The sequence below is a fragment of the Mchenga conophoros genome, linkage group LG23, assembly GCF_057382185.1.
Source record: "Mchenga conophoros isolate Kocher_MC1m ecotype Shallow Benthic linkage group LG23, M_conophoros_male_GT1.1, whole genome shotgun sequence".
Lineage (NCBI taxonomy): Eukaryota > Metazoa > Chordata > Actinopteri > Cichliformes > Cichlidae > Mchenga > Mchenga conophoros.
Genome location: NC_140547.1, coordinates 40160605 through 40177672, shown reverse-complemented (window position 1 = coordinate 40177672; position 17068 = coordinate 40160605). Strand labels below are relative to the sequence as shown.

At 39.6% G+C, this 17068-nt stretch overlaps 3 protein-coding genes across 9 annotated transcripts in view; 1 reads left to right on the top strand and 2 right to left on the bottom strand.

Moving 5' to 3' along the window:
• The window catches only part of raph1b (Ras association (RalGDS/AF-6) and pleckstrin homology domains 1b), a 39664-nt gene extending 37958 nt beyond the window's left edge, over positions 1–1706 (bottom strand). For 2 of the 5 annotated variants that reach the window (XM_085264189.1, XM_085264193.1), the window contains exon 1: positions 1400–1706. The gene's annotated coding sequence lies outside the window, so the exon portion shown is untranslated. Of the gene's footprint in view, positions 1–884; positions 1261–1399 lie in introns of those variants that run through there. The other 3 variants (XM_085264196.1, XM_085264194.1, XM_085264190.1) reach the window with 3 other exon arrangements.
• Positions 1707–2921: 1215 nt separating this feature from the next.
• Positions 2922–5910, top strand: LOC146547806 (uncharacterized). Its single transcript, XM_085265203.1, has 4 exons — positions 2922–3350; positions 4158–4457; positions 4542–4684; positions 5576–5910. Exons 1-4 carry the CDS (start codon positions 3260–3262, stop codon positions 5684–5686), a joined length of 645 nt encoding a protein of 214 aa, XP_085121329.1. The 5' UTR covers positions 2922–3259; the 3' UTR covers positions 5687–5910.
• An 806-nt stretch (positions 5911–6716) lies between these two features.
• On the bottom strand, positions 6717–16847 carry fastkd2 (FAST kinase domains 2). 3 transcript variants are annotated; one of them, XM_085265200.1, is made up of 12 exons: positions 16663–16847; positions 15798–16447; positions 15597–15700; positions 15389–15497; positions 15047–15170; positions 13556–13695; positions 13263–13435; positions 12826–12983; positions 12515–12751; positions 9158–9281; positions 7538–7652; positions 6717–7142 (listed from the first exon to the last, which is right to left on the bottom strand). In XM_085265200.1, exons 2-12 carry the CDS (start codon positions 16416–16418, stop codon positions 7017–7019), a joined length of 2031 nt encoding a protein of 676 aa, XP_085121326.1. In that variant the 5' UTR covers positions 16419–16447; positions 16663–16847; the 3' UTR covers positions 6717–7016. The 3 variants fall into 3 exon arrangements, with proteins under 3 accessions (XP_085121326.1, XP_085121328.1, XP_085121327.1); XM_085265202.1 differs by having other exon boundaries at positions 9158–9254; XM_085265201.1 differs by having other exon boundaries at positions 15798–16847.
• Between the last annotated feature and the right edge of the window lie 221 nt (positions 16848–17068).

Below are 17068 nucleotides of genomic sequence, written 5' to 3'. Positions count from 1 at the left end.
ATAATAGTACTTCCAGTCTAGTGCTTTGTGGATGCAAATCAGGCGTGCCTTAAGGACACAAACGGTCTATTATAAAGCCACTGTGGGGAATAAAGACTGTCGGGGGGCTGCTTTAGTGGCTCATTTTGGAAAAGAAAAATGCTGCTTGTTTTTGTTGTGTGTTCAGAAAAAAACAAGGGAAAAAAGCTGTCCTCAATTGGCTTTGGTAACATGCTTTTTTTTTTTTTTTTTTTTTAAAAAGAAAAAGGCATACGTCTGCCAGCCAGCCTCTGCCAATGACCTTTGAACCTTCCCAGTCAACGGTTCATTATCTTTGCACTATTAGCATCTGGCTGCAAGCTAATTGTAAGAGTAAAAATTCAAAGCCATGCGTGCGAAAAGGCTTGTTATGAAGCTAAATTAGTGTAAGCACAACATGTGTCTGAGCTCTAACTTTTCCCACAGACTTCAACTAAGACTCCACGAACAGCGCTAGTTTTTTTTCCCCCTTCATCCCCCCACCCACACACCAAGGTGTCCACTAGCTAAGGTGGATGCTAGCATAAAACTGGCGATAGCCACTGGTCAAACTGGCTGCATGTTTTATCCAATCTGCTGCCGGCGGCGTCACCCAACAAAGGGAATTAAAGCTGTGCCCATGAGCTGCAGTGGGGAGGCAGGCGACAATGGGCTGAAACCAGCAACAATAACACACCTCTCCCCCTCATTTTACCTGGTTTTAGGTAAACTATCGTATTTCATTAGGGGGAAAAAAAGAAGATAAAAACATTAGCGCGACAATACCGTCGGCCATTGTAGCCTCCTCCCCGCTAAACAGGGTGGAGACTAGCCACACATCTTTCTGTTCAGCTGAAGGCAGAGGATGAAAATGAGGCTGGAAATACCTGTAGACGTCCACGACAGAGGCGCAGGGTTCAGCTTTGGCAACAAAACATCACACCAGTAACGGGCTCGTGTTCAGCTGGCACTCCCATTTAAAAAAAAAAAAAAAATGCGGCTCTTTTCCCAGTCGGAGCAAACGCCGCACACCCTTCCTCCCCAAGAAAAGCAGCGTTCAATGGCCGCATAAAGGGGGGGCACACAAACCTCCCCCCTCCCATTCAAACAAACGCCCTACCACAACAAACACTTTAACAAACAGCTAACGACGCATTCACAAGTGAATGTCTTCTTTCCCAATATCTAGCGGTTCATCTTTTAAAGAAGTGCGTCCGTTCCCTTTCCCCGAGGATACAGTCTAGGATGGGCTGGAAACATTAACTGACATTTAGGTTTTTTTATTCCCTACCATGGTTGACATTTTCTCTGTATAAGTTAATAAATTAGAAGTGAAGGAAAGGGAGGGGGATATCATTTTTAAAATGCCAGAGTAGTGAGGTGGGGAAAAAAATCCACTTACAGTGAAACAGGATTCACAAAGAGGCTCCTCTCCTCTGGTCTGCGCTCCAATGGGAGTAAACGTCCACAGCGAGAGGGGAAACTCCTGATATGTGTATTTATCTATTTTTAAATAAAATCTATTTAAATTCCGCCCATTATCCTCATCTTTTTTTCCACGCGTTGCCCTCGTCTACACGAACACACAGAGTCCACTACTCTATCCCCTTTTTCCATTCTTCTCAGCCGGAGACACGCTGCGCGTCTCCGTCGTTTCCTGTCCAGCCCAGGATCCAGCGTTGCCTTCAGGATCTACCGGGAATATTGTGGATTAGAGATGACGAGGAATGGCATAGCTAAAAGGCAGACGAAAGGAGACACGATAAACTCCTCTGTTTGGCCAATAAGCATGGTTTTATGCTTAATTCTTCAATATAAAGTTATCATTTGCCCCTAAATTAAAAATAAATAAATAAAAATGACAGGCTATACAGTTTTGCTTTTCTAGGGTCGGTCACTAAAGTATTATTATTTACAGATTGTAAAGGCAACATCAGCATTCAAGAGCTATTAAATAATAATAATAATAATAATAATAATAATAAAAAATAATTACGCTTTTCAGTGCGTCTGAAGAGAAATTCAGGTGAAACATCTAAAAGTCTGAGGCGGCCACAATGCACCGATTTAATTGTACCCACCTAAAGCCGCCACGACCACCACCATCAGACATGTTCCAGATTAGGGGATTATTTTTATCCATATGGATGTATTACATTCCCAATCCGTCCACCCTTCCAGCCTCTCAGTCATCTTTTGAGTTAAAATTCCTAATTCATGTGAATATTGTCAAACAAAATAAATAGTTACCATTGTGCCATTAACGCCTATTAATGCCTAGAAGCTATGCTTATCTGCATATACAAAAAGAAAAGCAACTTAATAACTATTTCCCATAACCTGTTACGCTGGAAGAAGATTGGGGTCGGATTTAAATGTTATGTGGCCATCTAGTGGACAAGAGAATACATTGCACCCAAATTACAGCTTGTGGATGTGCGGCTTTTTAAAAAAAATGAATCTCAGGTCTTGGTAATCCCTTTTAGGAAACAGTTACAATGTACTGACAAGAAACCTGTATGGCACAGCACATTCACACGTTTTTTCCCTCCTTAAAACAGTAACTGTGTCACTGACTGTGCCATACACAGACTGTGACTCATACAGTGTACAGACTTCTCCTAAGTGCCTTTTTCTCTGCCAGTCAGCCTTTCCTGTAATCACACTTTGGCTCTCACACGAACCACTTCAGTACCTGCCAGTGCATTTTAATTAAAAAAAAAAATCCTGTTCAGTAAATTTTCTCAGGTGAAACAAGGTCATCGCACCATTGAACGCTCCGCCTTCACAAGAGGAGCAGCACAAGTCTTATTAAAATCTGAACTGTAGTAGGATAATGTTAACACCCGTTCCATGTTATTGTTTAAAACACAAAACCTGAGTTTAGCTCGCTCTACACGACCAACAAGACTAAAGTTAAGCACGCTGATGGCATAAAAGGTCACAAACTGGGAAACAGCAGAAACTTCAGTGGAGGAGGCAGGTTTTTTTTCTTTTTTTCGCCACAGGATGTTTTCTGTCAAGAGAGGGTGTGTTTGTGAGCCTCAGTCACTGCTGCACTGTGTGGGAGTGTTTTTAGTCAGAAGCAGAGAGGATCGAAGGCATTGCAGTCAAAAGAACACGTGCGTGATGTTATCGGAGTAACGGATCAGATTTTTTTTTGTGCAGGTTCGCTTGGAGGAGCTCGGAGGTTTTAGGTGATGAGGGGAAGCCTTGGGGGCATCATTCTACTGGAGGCAAATTCCCGCTCTTGCTGCAGAAAATGAGGATTTCATGGATGTTCATGTGCCTTCTGGTTTGCAAGTCATCGTATGGTACTCAGGATCAAAGTGACTCCAACTGTGATTGGAGCGGTAAGCGGACTTTATTATGATTACACCATGAGCATTATTATTATTAATTATTGCAGGTTGATCTGTGCATACGTAGGGACAACAAAATTGCTTGTTTTCATTTGTAAACACTGAGGTTCAAACTCTGAGTACTGCAGTAGTACTTGAGTATTTAATGCCTTTAGATTGCTGAACTACATCAGTTGTGTAAGTACATATCCTGGCTTGAGATTTCAGCCGCTCTCGAGTTTGTTTTGTTTTGTGGTTAAGACACATAAAACACATAGGGGTTAAATTTAAAAACAACACACATTTATCCATGTGGCGCCCGAGATCGTCCTTAAATCGACAAATGCCGTAGTTCAGAAAGCGTGTGTTTCAACATATATCCATGCAACAGATGGATACGTCACCAAAACTGCATGTGGTTCATGTGTTACAGTGCTAAATGTACGTCTGACTCAAGTCTGCCATTTGTATCACACATCTTGTTTTTCATGTGAAATGTGAGTTTGGCCGAAAGAGGTAAATGTGCTGATATCAAACAAATTCCATGCGGGGGAGGAGCTGCTCTGAAATGACTGGTTTCAAAGCCTGAATTTCAGTAAGGGGAATTAAATGCAAATGTCTGAATCTTTGCAGGAGCTCTGGCTCTATGAAGCCTCTGCCAAGCGTTTGGTGCTGGTTACTGGCGGTACTTTTCCAAGCCTTAGATGAAGTTAACTTTTGGAAAAAAAAAAGCAAACAAATGATTTTTTTTTTAAAGTATAACATGCCACGTGTAATAGGCATTTATGATCACACAAATTCTCACAATTGTCTCTCCAGGATTGACGCTTCATGACTCTTCAAATGACAACGTGACTGTAACGTGCCCGTTGATACTGCCCAAGGATGAAGAAATTTCGTTTTACCTTCTGAAAGATAAAGACATGATTTACAGCCATACATGCAAACAGAATTGCACTGGGATGAAGTGGGATGCTGGGGAACTGCACACAAATGGATCACATTGGTTTTTCACAGTCAAATTAGGACACAATATCAGAGGACTGTACAGATGCAACATCACAAGGGCGTACCCTCCTCCTCTTACAAAAGACTATGGTGATCCTGTGCTCGTAATAGGTAAAAGAGTCCTAAAAAAGGTTTTAAACAGTCTGTAATTCATAGTGCAGTACACTAAACACTTCCTGAATATGCTTCTTGCAGAATTCCCTCACCAGTACCCGAAACCCACATGCAATCCCACAGGAGACGCACCAAACACAAGCCAAGAATGGATTTGGATAATGGTGATTGCAATTGTCAGTATCTACGGTGTAACAGTCAGCATCATTGCACTGTTTAACTGGGTAAGATATCCTTGATCCACAAGGAAGAGAAAAAATAGAGCTCAAAACAGTCGTTTGTAGCAAATTATCTTAATGTTTACTGAAGCCTGGCCAATACTGCAAGTTTATGAGTGAAAATGTACTTTCTTTACATGTAAATATACACAACAGCAACGCCAAAACAGGGAAACATTGAGGTTTGCTAGTCTGCCACGCACAAACACTGACGACCCATTTGAATTTGCTCCGATGCTACTCTGCTACATGTGCTGCAGACAGTGCTGCAGGTGTTGCAGGGGATGAACTATCATGTAACACTATTTCTAAATGACTATTTCATAAGTGTTTGTTTTAAAGAGACAAAAACAAGTAGATTTTTTTGTGTCAGAGAAAAAAAATACATTGATTTTGATGTATCTACAACGGCAGATGCATGTGTGTTATATTCACCTAACACACAAAAGACTGGGAGGAGAACCAAATCCCTCGGTATTTGGGTCAGGAAAGATATCAATCATAAAATTCTGCCAAATCAAATACGCAGAGCTTTTCACTGTGGCAACGCCTTGTTAGGGCCGATACGGTCTGCTAACCTTGGCATATTTATTTAATGTTCAACATTTATCGTCTTTTATCAACTGTAAGAGAAACATTTTGTTGTGTTCTTGTTAGTTTTACACATTTCTATACAGCCAATAGACAAATCCTAACCCCTTTGTACATTTTAGAATCGACTACTTTTTGTCAGATTTTAGGAAAAAAGGCACAACCCTCCCCCCCTGCATAGTATGAAGAAGATTTTTTTTTCTTTAAAATGTTCAAATTGAAGGTGTTCTCCATTAACATGGTATGACATTCGTTTCCCTTTCTGTCTCTGAGACAGTTGCTCATCTCTCTTCACGTGTCTTGCAGCTCAAGTTGAAGAACACAGAAAACCAGAGTGACTACATGAACACAAAACCCAGAGCGCCCAGGGACCGCAAGAAGAAAAAAGGTCTTCAGAATATACAAAGACACTTCTAATGACTTCATCGGATCATTTTGCACAGCTTTAGTTTAGACCTAAACATTCAGGCTGTCCTCGCTGTAGCTTATTTTTGTCAAACACATAATTGTGAGGTTTGTTTTTTGTGTTTTCATATTTCGTTGTCAACACTGTAGTAAATCTGTACCTACACAGCAAAAGTAGCATTTTTCTTTAAAGCAATGGCTGTATTAAAACTAAAAAAAACAACAACACACACACACTCTGGGTTTCTGGTTTTGCTCACTTCCTGTTTCAGTTACTAAGTCTGCCTGTCTCTTTTTCTCACACACACACACACACATACATGTAATTGGGAACCCCTATCTTTGTGGTCGAAACAAAAGGTGGTGTCTGATTGAGGGGACTTAACCACATTTGAAGCATAAATGAATGTGCTACAGTATGGACGCTCAATCTGTTAAAGAGAACTCACAAAACCACAGTATCAAGAATCTAAATGTCATGCGAGCTGTTATTAAAGTGTTTGACTTCTCTTTCACTTCAGCGAGCTCTTACATCTCTCTCAAAGAGCTGATATCGCCGGAGCTGATGAAAGCCAGTTACTTGAAACAATAACAACGTGCACAATTTCCTGCCTTCCTCGCTCTTAGTTTTTCCTTTTTTTTTACCCGTCGTGCACTCTGCAGATGTAGCAGCTTCAAAGGGACGCCACCTTTACCTTGCTCACCTTGCACTTTCTGTGCAGTCACTGCAGGCGCTCGCACCGGGTTTCACTGGTTTTATTCAGTAGCAGGGTTTTACGCAACAGCTACCGCAAGCATGAGCGAGATAGACATAGTTTCTGTTAGGCCTTGAAACAATTTTTAGGGCTTTAAGCAATGATTAAAAACGAATGCTGACTATAAAAGATTTTTTTTTACCTCCCACACACTCAATTCTCCTATGAAGAAGGGCACCCTTTAAAAAAAAACTGGAGGCGTAAGCACAGAAAAGTTCAGGTTTTCAGTAAAAACTTATCTGAAATCTGCAAAGTTACTTTCATGCAACCAGAGAATCACTTTTAACTCTTTTCAGCATCTTTTTAATTAAAAAAAAACAAAACAAAATGATGTCCTACTATGTGCGCACAGATGAAACAATCTACTAATGGACACAAAAGAGTTTTACTCTTAATTTTGAACGACCGTTCAAAGTGTGTATTTGCTCTTCACGTGTCCCTCATCTTTCTTTAGCTAAATGCATCCAAAGCTAAACAGTCATTTTAAAAAGTTTCATATATTTTCTCCTTCTTAAATACTACCACAAAACCTGTCTGTCATCATGAGGATTAGCCTCTTTCCTTCCATTTAACGCTGACATCTGGCTCTAAGATCGCAGGTGCTCCTTTTCATCAGGCTGTGTTTCGGGTCTGTGGTGTTGTGGAAAAATCCGTTCCCTGAGGAAATCTATCCTTGCTTCCTCGGATACAGACTGCAGGTCCTGCTCCGTTACCTGGAAAATAGGATTAGGATCATGTAAATCATCCACTCTGATACTTCTTCCAATACTTGCACTACAATCAAGAGAGAATAACCTACCATTAAAATCTACAGGGAGCAAATCTGAAGACATAATATTTGAGTTTCTCTTCTTAATTTTAGTAGTTTAAACATATGATACAAGTATAGGATATAAGAGACCTGAATTCTAATAAACAGGTAATGCAGTGCAGCCATACATTAGCAATGTTCTGCTTTTTAAACCACATATCCAAATCTAACGGTTAGATTTGGATATGTAAACACAGGCATTAGTCATGAGCTGCAAAAAGGTTTAGAAGTGAAATAAGCAGAGATTGTGCAAAAATGTGAGTGCGACATTATTTTCTGAAGGTGCCAAAGTCTCACCAGGACAGAGTTATATCCCAGGATCTTCAGATGGCGAATCTTCACAGCCAGCGGACCACGGGGATTGGACGTGCCGTAACAAAAACCAGATTGCGGTGCATACATTACTGCAATTCTGGGAAATAAAGAGAATGATTTGTAAGCTTTACCAAAAAGAAAAAAAAAAGGTCAAAATTTGAATAAAATTACTGGGAGACAAAAATCTGAAAACTGACAGATGGAGAAGATTGTGGGTTTATTGTCACTGATGAAAATCAATGTGTTCTTTCTGACTTTATCTGCTTTACTCAGCATGAATCTGATATTAGGATTTTACTTTTCATTGATGTTGACATCTATTTTTTCCTTTAATTACTTTACAGATGGTTTATTTAGTCAGTAAAGTCCAGACAAAAAATTTCAACGAAGCAGAATTTAAAAGAGCTGATTCATTTTTAATCAGTAGTTTGACTCAGTTCCAATAAATGAACGCGCCTGTGCTGTATGGAAATAAATAACAGATGGATAGTTCTGATTACGCTCTGATACTTTCAGTAACATCGATTATGTCAGCAGAAACACATAACCTTTACATTGTACCAAAAAACCTATATGCATTTCTTAGACTTCTACCTGTAAAACCCCTCATTATATACATTTTTATGTTTATTTCTATTTATTTATTTTTGGACAATATTGAGGTTGTCTGTCTTTTGACAAATTTATTTTTAGCTGTGCTGTTTTACTGGAAGAAGGTTTTGGCTGCAGCAACACAGTGGAAAAAAAGATGATAGAAAACTTATTCTGCACATTTTACTATAATATGAAGAATATTATAGTAATATAATATTCCCCCCCCCCCCTTTAGGGCTAAACAAAAATAGACATTAAAACATGCATCACCATAAAGAAAGTGGACATTAAAAAAAAAAAAAAAAAAAAAAAGCTCAGATGGGCATAAAAATATCAAAAACACAAAAAATGTCAATGCAAAGTTAAACTTCAAGTTTCAAACTTCAAGTTTAATATTAATATTTTTATTAAATCTACATGTATCCTACATGATTGAACACATGCAATTTTAGGAAAGTCTGTAGTCCATGTAAAAAATGTTGAATACAGTAGTTGCACACATTTTTCCAACAACGTGTCCAATTTAAGAAGGTGAAGTTTTCCACAACACATATTTTTCAGTTTCAGCTGCTTATTGCAAAGAAGTGCCTGAAAGCCAAGAATGGAAATATGTTTAAAAGAGGCGGTAAAGTATCGCCTGTAATACATAACGGTGTTCAAAGAGAGCAAAAAAGCATGCACTCCTGCTTGATGTGTTTGCTTTCAAAGGCTGCTTTTGCGTGCCTGAATGAGGTCTTTACATGCTTGTCTTAGTTTGAAAACGAGATTCATGGTGCTTTGCTGCAAGCTCAGTCAGATATTACCAATCACGCAATATAGTTACATCAGTGCCCGACACTGGAGGAACAGAAAAGTCCCAACATCCTCTTCAACTACCTTCATTTCAAAAAATGTTGCATAAGCACAATTAAATCAAGAACAATATGAGGAACTTAAACACGACTTTACGTGCGTTCGAGACATGCATGCAGTGATGCTGTCAGCAGCAAGCTCATGCTGATATCTTACCGCTCACTGCTCTCTGCTGGAGAACACCCTTCCCCTCCACCGCTGCGTGCTTCACACACAGAGGTTTGGTTTGGCGTAGGTTTGGTTACAGCAGCGTCTGGGAGACAGCAGACACAGACGTTTGCTGTCATCACAGATTCAAAAGCAGGTTAAACCGAGAATATAGAGAAGCTGGTTGTGACAAAAAAGTCAGGGCTTTATGTCTGATGGAAAAAAAAAACCCCAACATGTCAGATACTGAAATTTTCAAATTGAATAGTTTTCTTAGTTTTGTTTTTTACATTTAAGAGAATTTTGAATTTGTGGATTCTGCCACACAGTTCTGTCCCAGACTTTGTAAATATGTTTCTCACTGTTTTGCTTCAAACACTTCTTTAATGACAACCTGCAAGAATTTGGGCCCTGAGGAGACCACATACTGTCGTTTTTAAGAGCCAGTGTTTTTCTGTCTTGCTTAATTTCATCTGCTCAAAGGTTTGGATCCTTTTTCTGTCAAATTTTACTCCAGTTCTTGTGTTTCACTGGCTTCCACTTACACACAGAAGTTAATTTAAGGCCTTCTGTTCGTCTATAAATGTCTCATTTATGAAATGAAAGCCTACCGAGGCTCTTAGATCAGCAGGAAATGCTTAGCTGGTGGTGCACTAACATCAAACTTGACATGATCTAATGGGTTTTTGCCATTATGCTGCCATCTACTGAAATCAGCTCCCATTTAAACTCAGGGTTTTATGACTTTCCTCGTTTCTTTCTGCCACTTACTCTGTAAAATCTGATTTAAAGTGACAGCAGTAATGACTCAAGAAGAAATGTCTCCTATCCTTGTTGCGAGCATTTTCAAGTTGCAATTCTTTTCTGTATGATCTCTCTCATTCTGAACATTTAGCTTTTTAAGAAACCATCATGGCTCAACATAACAATGAAAGATGGAAAAAACACAACAGAAATAAAAACAACAGAAGTTACAAATAAATAAGAAAAAAAGAACAGAGGTTGAACAAAACAAAATTTTAAAATAAAAACCCCACAATGAAAGTTGAATAAAAACAGAACAGAAGTTAGACAAAACAATAAAAAAAAGTTGACTGAAGTAAAAAAGAAAACAGTAAAAGACTAATAAAACACAGCATAAGCAAAAAAACACAACAGAAATCGAAAAGACATGGGGCAGGTCAAAATTTGTCTTAAAACAAAACTCTATTCTCTGACAAGATGTTAACATAGTTCACGGCTGAGCTCTGCGGTGGCCCTGAGAGGTCAAACATCCTTTAACCAAAACCTGAAAAACAATGTTGAACAAAACACAATGGAAATAGAAAAAAGCAAAAGTTCAATAACACATAACAGAAACTGAAACAAAAACAAGTTAAAAACACACACACACACACACACACACACACACACACACACACACACACACACACACACACACAACGGAAAGTGACAAGAGTACCCCCCCTAAAAGATAACAAAAAACACAAAAACAATGGATTTTGAATAAAACATAGTAGAAAAAAAAAAATCATAAAACTGATTGGAAATAAGAAAACACTACAGAAATAGAAAAACAAACAACAGAATTAAGGAAAAAAAATAACACAAGTCAAATACAAATAGGAAAAAACTACATAAATAAGAAAAAACGAGCAAATTTAAAAAAAAATTGAGAATGTCAATTAGAAAAACACAACAAAAGTAGGAAAAAATATAACTGAAATTGACAAAAACAATGAAAATAGAGGGAAGACCCCACAATTGAATTGTGGAAAGAAAATCCTAACGTAAGTAGAAAAATACAATGAAAGTTGAATAAAACAGAATAGAAATAAAAAAAACAGAACAGAATTTAATGGAAGTAGAAAAACAAAACAAAACAATGAAAGCTTAATGAAACAGCAAAAGTATAAAAGGCACAACAGAAATAGAAAAAACAACACTATGGCAATAAAAAAACAAGTTAAACAAAATGCAAGGGAAATGGAAATAAAAACAACAAGTTGAACAGAACACAATAGTAACAGGATAAACACAATATAGATAGAATAAAAACAAACAGGTTGAAAAGAACACAATGGAAGTCTGAAGAATAGAATGAAAGTTAAAAAAAAATAACATAAATAGGAAAAAATCAAGAGAACTTGAATAAAAAAAAACAATGAAAATAGCAAAAATGAAAATAAGTTGAATAAAACTAACAGAGGTTGAATAAGACCCAACGCAAGTAGAAAGAACAGAACAAAAGTTAAAAAGACACAATGGAAATATTGAAAAACAATAATGGAAGTTGAATAAAACCCAGTTGAAATGGAAAAAAACTACAGAAACAAGGAGAAAAAAGGAAAAACAAAAAACAATGAAACTTGAAAAAAGCGCAACAGAAATGGGCTGAACAGGAGAATGTTCAGGACAACAGCTTTAACAGCCTCCTTGGCTGAGCTGCAAGTTTCTTCTGGCTGGTGCATGAATACGTTTCTATGTAAAGTGCTCACAATGAGCTCTGTAGAATCATTTGCATTAATGGGTCATTTTGTCTGGAAAGACACATTGTTGCTTTAATTCAGAATCTAAATTTAAATGGGAACCAATTTATGTAGTGAACAGCAAACTGGGTACAAGCCATCACACTGGGCCTTCTTTTTTTTATAATGGCCCTTTGAGCCCATCAGTTCCATTATATTCAAGAAAAAATTGATTTTTCTAAAGATGATATCTCTAAAAGTGACCATTTCATACAAAAACACTTTGAAAAATTGTGTCAAACACAAGGCAGAGAGGCCGGAAATGCTCTCTGCTTTGAATTCACAAAAACGTTCATAATTTTAGTTATCACATTTATTTATTACAATTCAAGCCCGATTTTCTTTACAGCAGTACTTTTTTTATTGTGTAAAACAGCTGACACGTATATTTGAAATTGCACTTCTTCTTTAGGGATTAAACATAGTTACACTTCATTCAAACAACAAAAGGGGAGTTTCACTGGTCTGGACTACTTAGGATCAAAGTGGGCTGCAAGTGGCCCACAATGTAAAATGAGTTTCACATCCCGCTCTAGAAAGATTAAACTGTATAGAAGAAAAATAAGCAAGTCTGCATTTAGATTAAACTGCCACTTTAGACTTACCTGTAATTTTTGTTTGTTTGTTTTATTTTTTTGCACCATCAAATTTCCATTTGCCTTTTTCGCAACATTTTAATACAGTATGTCAAATACTTTGAGTTTCCTTTATGGATACAATATGTTATAATAAGAAAACTGCCTTCACTTGAAAAGCTTTTCTATAGCAAGACAGTTCAAGTATCCAGTATGCTGCTGAAATGTTCATTTTTTAAATTCTTTTCTCAAATTTTTCTTACCTATGAAGTACAAATTCTCCACCATCACCCCCTCCTGTAGCATCATATGCACCTGATCCTCCAGCAGACTCTGCAAGTCCAGCAAGAGCCTCGGGTTGACCAATGGAGTGCTGGGGGTGGGGTCTCCCAGGACTGATGCAGGAACAGTTAGGGGCTGAGGAAGAGGAGGATGGTCAACACGCAGGCACACGTCCACCGTCTGAAACATTCTCTCCTGGCTCTTTGGAAACTTCGAACCTGAGGAGAAAAGGAGCAGGTGAAGACCACAAACCCAGGTGTAAGACAAGAGCAGTCAAAGTGAACTGTTTTACCTGCAAGCTTTTCCAGCACACTGCTCTGCAGAAGCTGCTCCAGTGGTGCGTAAGGGAAGTGGCCCAACAGACAGAGGCAGTAAACGGCCTTCAACAACTCAAACGCAGATATTTTGGGCAAATAGGAGATCAGGACTCGGCTCAGACTATCGAGAAACCTGCAGCAGCAAGAAACCCAACAAAGACAAGCAACAGTAATTCAGTTACAGACGAGGAAAATGTGTTTATTTTACAGTTCAAAAACCAGCAAACTAACAGCTGTGCCTGTTTTCAACTGTGATCAGCCTATTAGCGTTCTACTTCTGCTGCTGTCTGTGTTCGCTGATCGGCCTCGGCGTTGACAGATGTGGGATAAACATGCACACTGTTCTCCCTGAACCTCTACTCCATGTCTACAGCCACAGGGACACATTAGATGAGACAAATGGTTTACGTACTGTTGTCTTCTGTCCTGCAGATCGTAGCTCAGAGAGGAGTACACCTTGAGGACACAGAGCAGGTCTTTAAGTGTTAGGACGTCAGGGTTGGCGATCACTTTGTCAGCATAAGCATCCATCAGAGCAGCAGGGCAGAAGATGAGGTTCTCGAACACAGACAGAAAGAGAAGCAGCTAAACAGAAAGAAAGAAGTGGAGCAGTAATAAATGTCATGTGTGATGTTTTTAGTTCCTCCTCCTGAAACCTCGTATTTACTATTTGGACAAGAAGGCAGGTCAGAGGATAGTTGTCACCTGTTTGTTGGTCCAAATGTCCAGTGAGGAAGCGACATAGTCCGAAATGCTGGTGAGCAGATGAACGTCTCTGTAGCGGAGCTCCCTACAGGACTGCAGCAATTTAAATATTCTGTTGAAGGGGATACCATGGATGTTCTCTAACACAGAAGTCGGGAGTAGGAAAAGGAAAATCATTAAATTAAATTTAAGGCGCTTTTTTAATTAATCCACAATAAATATAATTCTTGTAATTTCTACAATCATCACCTATTTACAAGCTATTTCTGGTTATTAGCAGGTTCAAATGAAGACTGATTTGACATCACTGTTAATGAAAGTGAAGGTATATATTTTTCTATTTAAACATATTGACTTCAAGAATTTTGCCCATGTATTGGAAGTACTCGTGTTAAATTACAACACAGTGTCGAAAATCTGAAACGCCTCACAGTGTATGCTGTGTTTTGTTTAATAAGCATTTCCAAACACTGACTTTAATGGCCGAGAGTAGAAATTTATCTTATGATGTTTCTTTAAACCAGCAGGATGGTTTATCCATCATCGTCGTCTTCTGTATTGTAAAGTTGGTCCAGGCACTGGTGCAGGTTTCTTTCTCTCATATTTAAGCATTTTATTTTTAATTGGCCTACAGCAGTGTATCTCATTGTAGATCACGGCTCTTCTTCTCTCACATCAGCTCCTTTTAAAGTCCACCACAGCAGATAACCTGCCTCCGTCTCACTCTATCCCTACCATCCTCCTGTGTCACAACAACCCTCTGCGTGTCCTCCTTCACTGCATACATGTATCTTGCCAATGGTCTCCTGTCTGGCAGCTCCATCGTCAGCATCCTTTGTTTCTCCTCTGCACATGCCCAGATCATCTCAGTCTTGTCTATCTATCTTTGTCTCCAAACTGCTCAGCCTGAGCTGTCCCTCTGATGTGCTCATTTCTAACCCTGTCCATTCTGATCACTCCAAATGAAGATATTATCATTTTCAGGTCAGCTGTCTGTCTTTTTGTCAGAGACGCATCATAGCAGGTCTCACTGCTGTCTCATAAATCTTCCCTTTCAACCATTGCTGCTTTCTGACCACAAGTATTTAAACTCATCTATCTTCACTACCTCAGCTCCTTGCATTTTCACCTTTCCACCTGCCTCAGTCTCACTCAAACATGTATGAAAATTTGATTACAGGTAAATAAAGATTAAAAGCTAAGTTGAATAAAGACGACCTGTATTCACTTATCTGCCTGCTTTCCTAGGCGGTCAAATCTATTCTTTATCCTTCGTTCAGTTTTTCTTGTCCACCTTCTGTAGGCCAGTCGCCCTGTTTCCTGTGCTTTAATTGTTTGTTCTCTTCTGTCACTTCACCTTTCAGGCTCTCACTAATGTAACCTACACCCCATCCAAGCCCCCATCTGCTTCATTCCCACCACCAACAACATCTAGACGCTGGGGCAGGGTGACACTGTCTGGACATTATTTTCTTGTGGAGAAGGATTTACCCGTGATTTTTTTACTGCAGACATCCAGCAGTGGCTTAGAGAAGAAGCCCATTGTGGCCATAGTGGAAATCATGTATTGGGCGTTGGGCAGGCTGAAGTGGTCTGTCATAGATAAGGCCTTTTTCTGGAGGAAGCACAGACACGGAAAAGATTCAGCAACAGCAGTTTTTAAACATTAACTACTTTTGAACAATTGTCTGTTAATTCAGCTGTGCATTACACAGGTAAGCAAATATCATGCAAAAAGCACAGCTGAGGGCAGCTGCACACAAGGGCTCAGTCATAAATGTGGAGAATATTTAAAAACAGCGAGACAGAATGCCAAATGAGATCAAAACTAACCTCTAGTTTCCATTTGAGGTCCTTTGGGGCATCGTTTCCCAGCAGACGCATCATGGTCTGGAGAGCCATTACATTCTTTATGCCTGGAAGACGGGCCTCCACCACCAGCCTAAGACGCACAAAAAAAGAAAAATCAATGTAACACGTGACTTTATGATACAAGGCATCTTTGAGGCTAGACTTTTTTTTTCTTCCCATGATCTCATACCTCATGCCCTCCTTGAGCGCACGAACATTGGCTCCATCCTCCATTTGCTCCAGGCTGGAGGCCAAGATGGACAGACTCTTCTCATCAAAGTCATTCAGTTTCTCCTGTTAGTGAACAAGAAGACACATTTGAGTGCACAGAAAAAACAAAAACATCACCAAGATGAAGAATAATTTGTGCATGTGGTCGTGGACCGTCTACCTGGCAGGTTCGGAGAAAAGTCTGGACCACTCGGCTACGTTGGGGAACGCCCAGGTTGACCATACTCAGGAGAGAGTAAGTCACGTCCTCGTCGCGAATGTGCACCAGAGTCGTCATGGCCCTCTGCAGCAGCTGGTCAAAAGCGGGATGCTCAAACATCAGCTGCAGCTCGTAGCGGCGCTGCTCATCTGTCATCTTCTTAGTGGTGGCCCACATGTGGGTCAGGCAGTGGCTGACCTGTCGGGCTGTGGGCGAGTACTTGCCGGTGAGGTCTAACACGTCTGACGGGGAGCCGCAGCTCTCCAGGAGCTCCAAGAAAGGAGACTTCCTCTGTCTCTCAGCTGATGCTGTGTCAGCAGGTTGAGAGGGAAGACGCTCCCCATCTTCCAGATCATCTCCATGATTGGCTCCCTGTGAATAGAACCTCACTGAACTGACAGGACTCCTAGAAAGCCACGTCTGACTCTGTCTTGGGCTCCAAAGGTGGAAGAACTGTTTATCTGGAGAACACGAGTCCTTGATTGGCGCAGACAACAGGAAGTTGCGCTGTTGCCAAAGAGATCCGCGGCTGCAAAAGCGCAGGCCCCGTCTCATGACCTCCTCTGTCACCCATACAGACATGGTTCTTTAATAACACAGAGCGCTAGCAACTATTGAAAAAAATAAACAGAGACAGAGCCAAATAAATTAGAAATAATACCACTGCTCTTACAAATTAAATGGCTTGACACTTTACATTCATAGCCACAAATGCTCTTAAATTATGCGTGGCTACCAATGTTGCTTAATTACAAAGTCAACAAGGTCAATAAACTGCCAAGTTATGAAAACATTGACTAGCTGCTTTTAGCTAAGTGATGCTAACCTTAGACGCATACAAACACGTATAACGAAGCGACGCATTGTAGTTTCCAGACCGTGAAAAATCGGAGAGAAACGTAGTTCAGCAAAGAGATAAACAGCTACATGACACCACAGAGTTCATCAGTGCTAGGCCAGTCCATTGAAGTTTTCTCACACATGCTACTAGGCGCCGTGTGCACCGCCATAATTCGTCCCCCCCCACATGTACTGTCACGATAGTAGAAAAAAACCCCGCAAATATACAAATTATTAATATATTTCTATTTTAAACGAGCGGAGTAGAAATATGTTTAACGGAAAATATAACACTTTTATATGTGTATTTATTTATTGTCATTGCATTTTGTATGGCGGTATTCATATTTGTTTGACAAGCAAAAGGTCGCTGGTCCGATTCCATCTGAAGA

Coding starts and splice junctions, on each gene's coding strand:
- LOC146547806 (XM_085265203.1), top strand. CDS start 3,260: ATGAGGATTTCATGGATGTTCATGTGCCTTCTGGTTTGCAAGTCATCG. Junction 3,351..4,157: donor CTCCAACTGTGATTGGAGCG/GTAAGCGGACTT, acceptor TTGTCTCTCCAG/GATTGACGCTTCATGACTCT. Junction 4,458..4,541: donor TGATCCTGTGCTCGTAATAG/GTAAAAGAGTCC, acceptor TGCTTCTTGCAG/AATTCCCTCACCAGTACCCG.
- fastkd2 (XM_085265201.1), bottom strand. CDS start 16,418: ATGTCTGTATGGGTGACAGAGGAGGTCATGAGACGGGGCCTGCGCTTT. Junction 15,498..15,596: donor GCGCTCAAGGAGGGCATGAG/GTATGAGATCAT, acceptor TGTGCGTCTTAG/GCTGGTGGTGGAGGCCCGTC. Junction 12,984..13,262: donor CTGCAGGACAGAAGACAACA/GTACGTAAACCA, acceptor TTGCTGCTGCAG/GTTTCTCGATAGTCTGAGCC.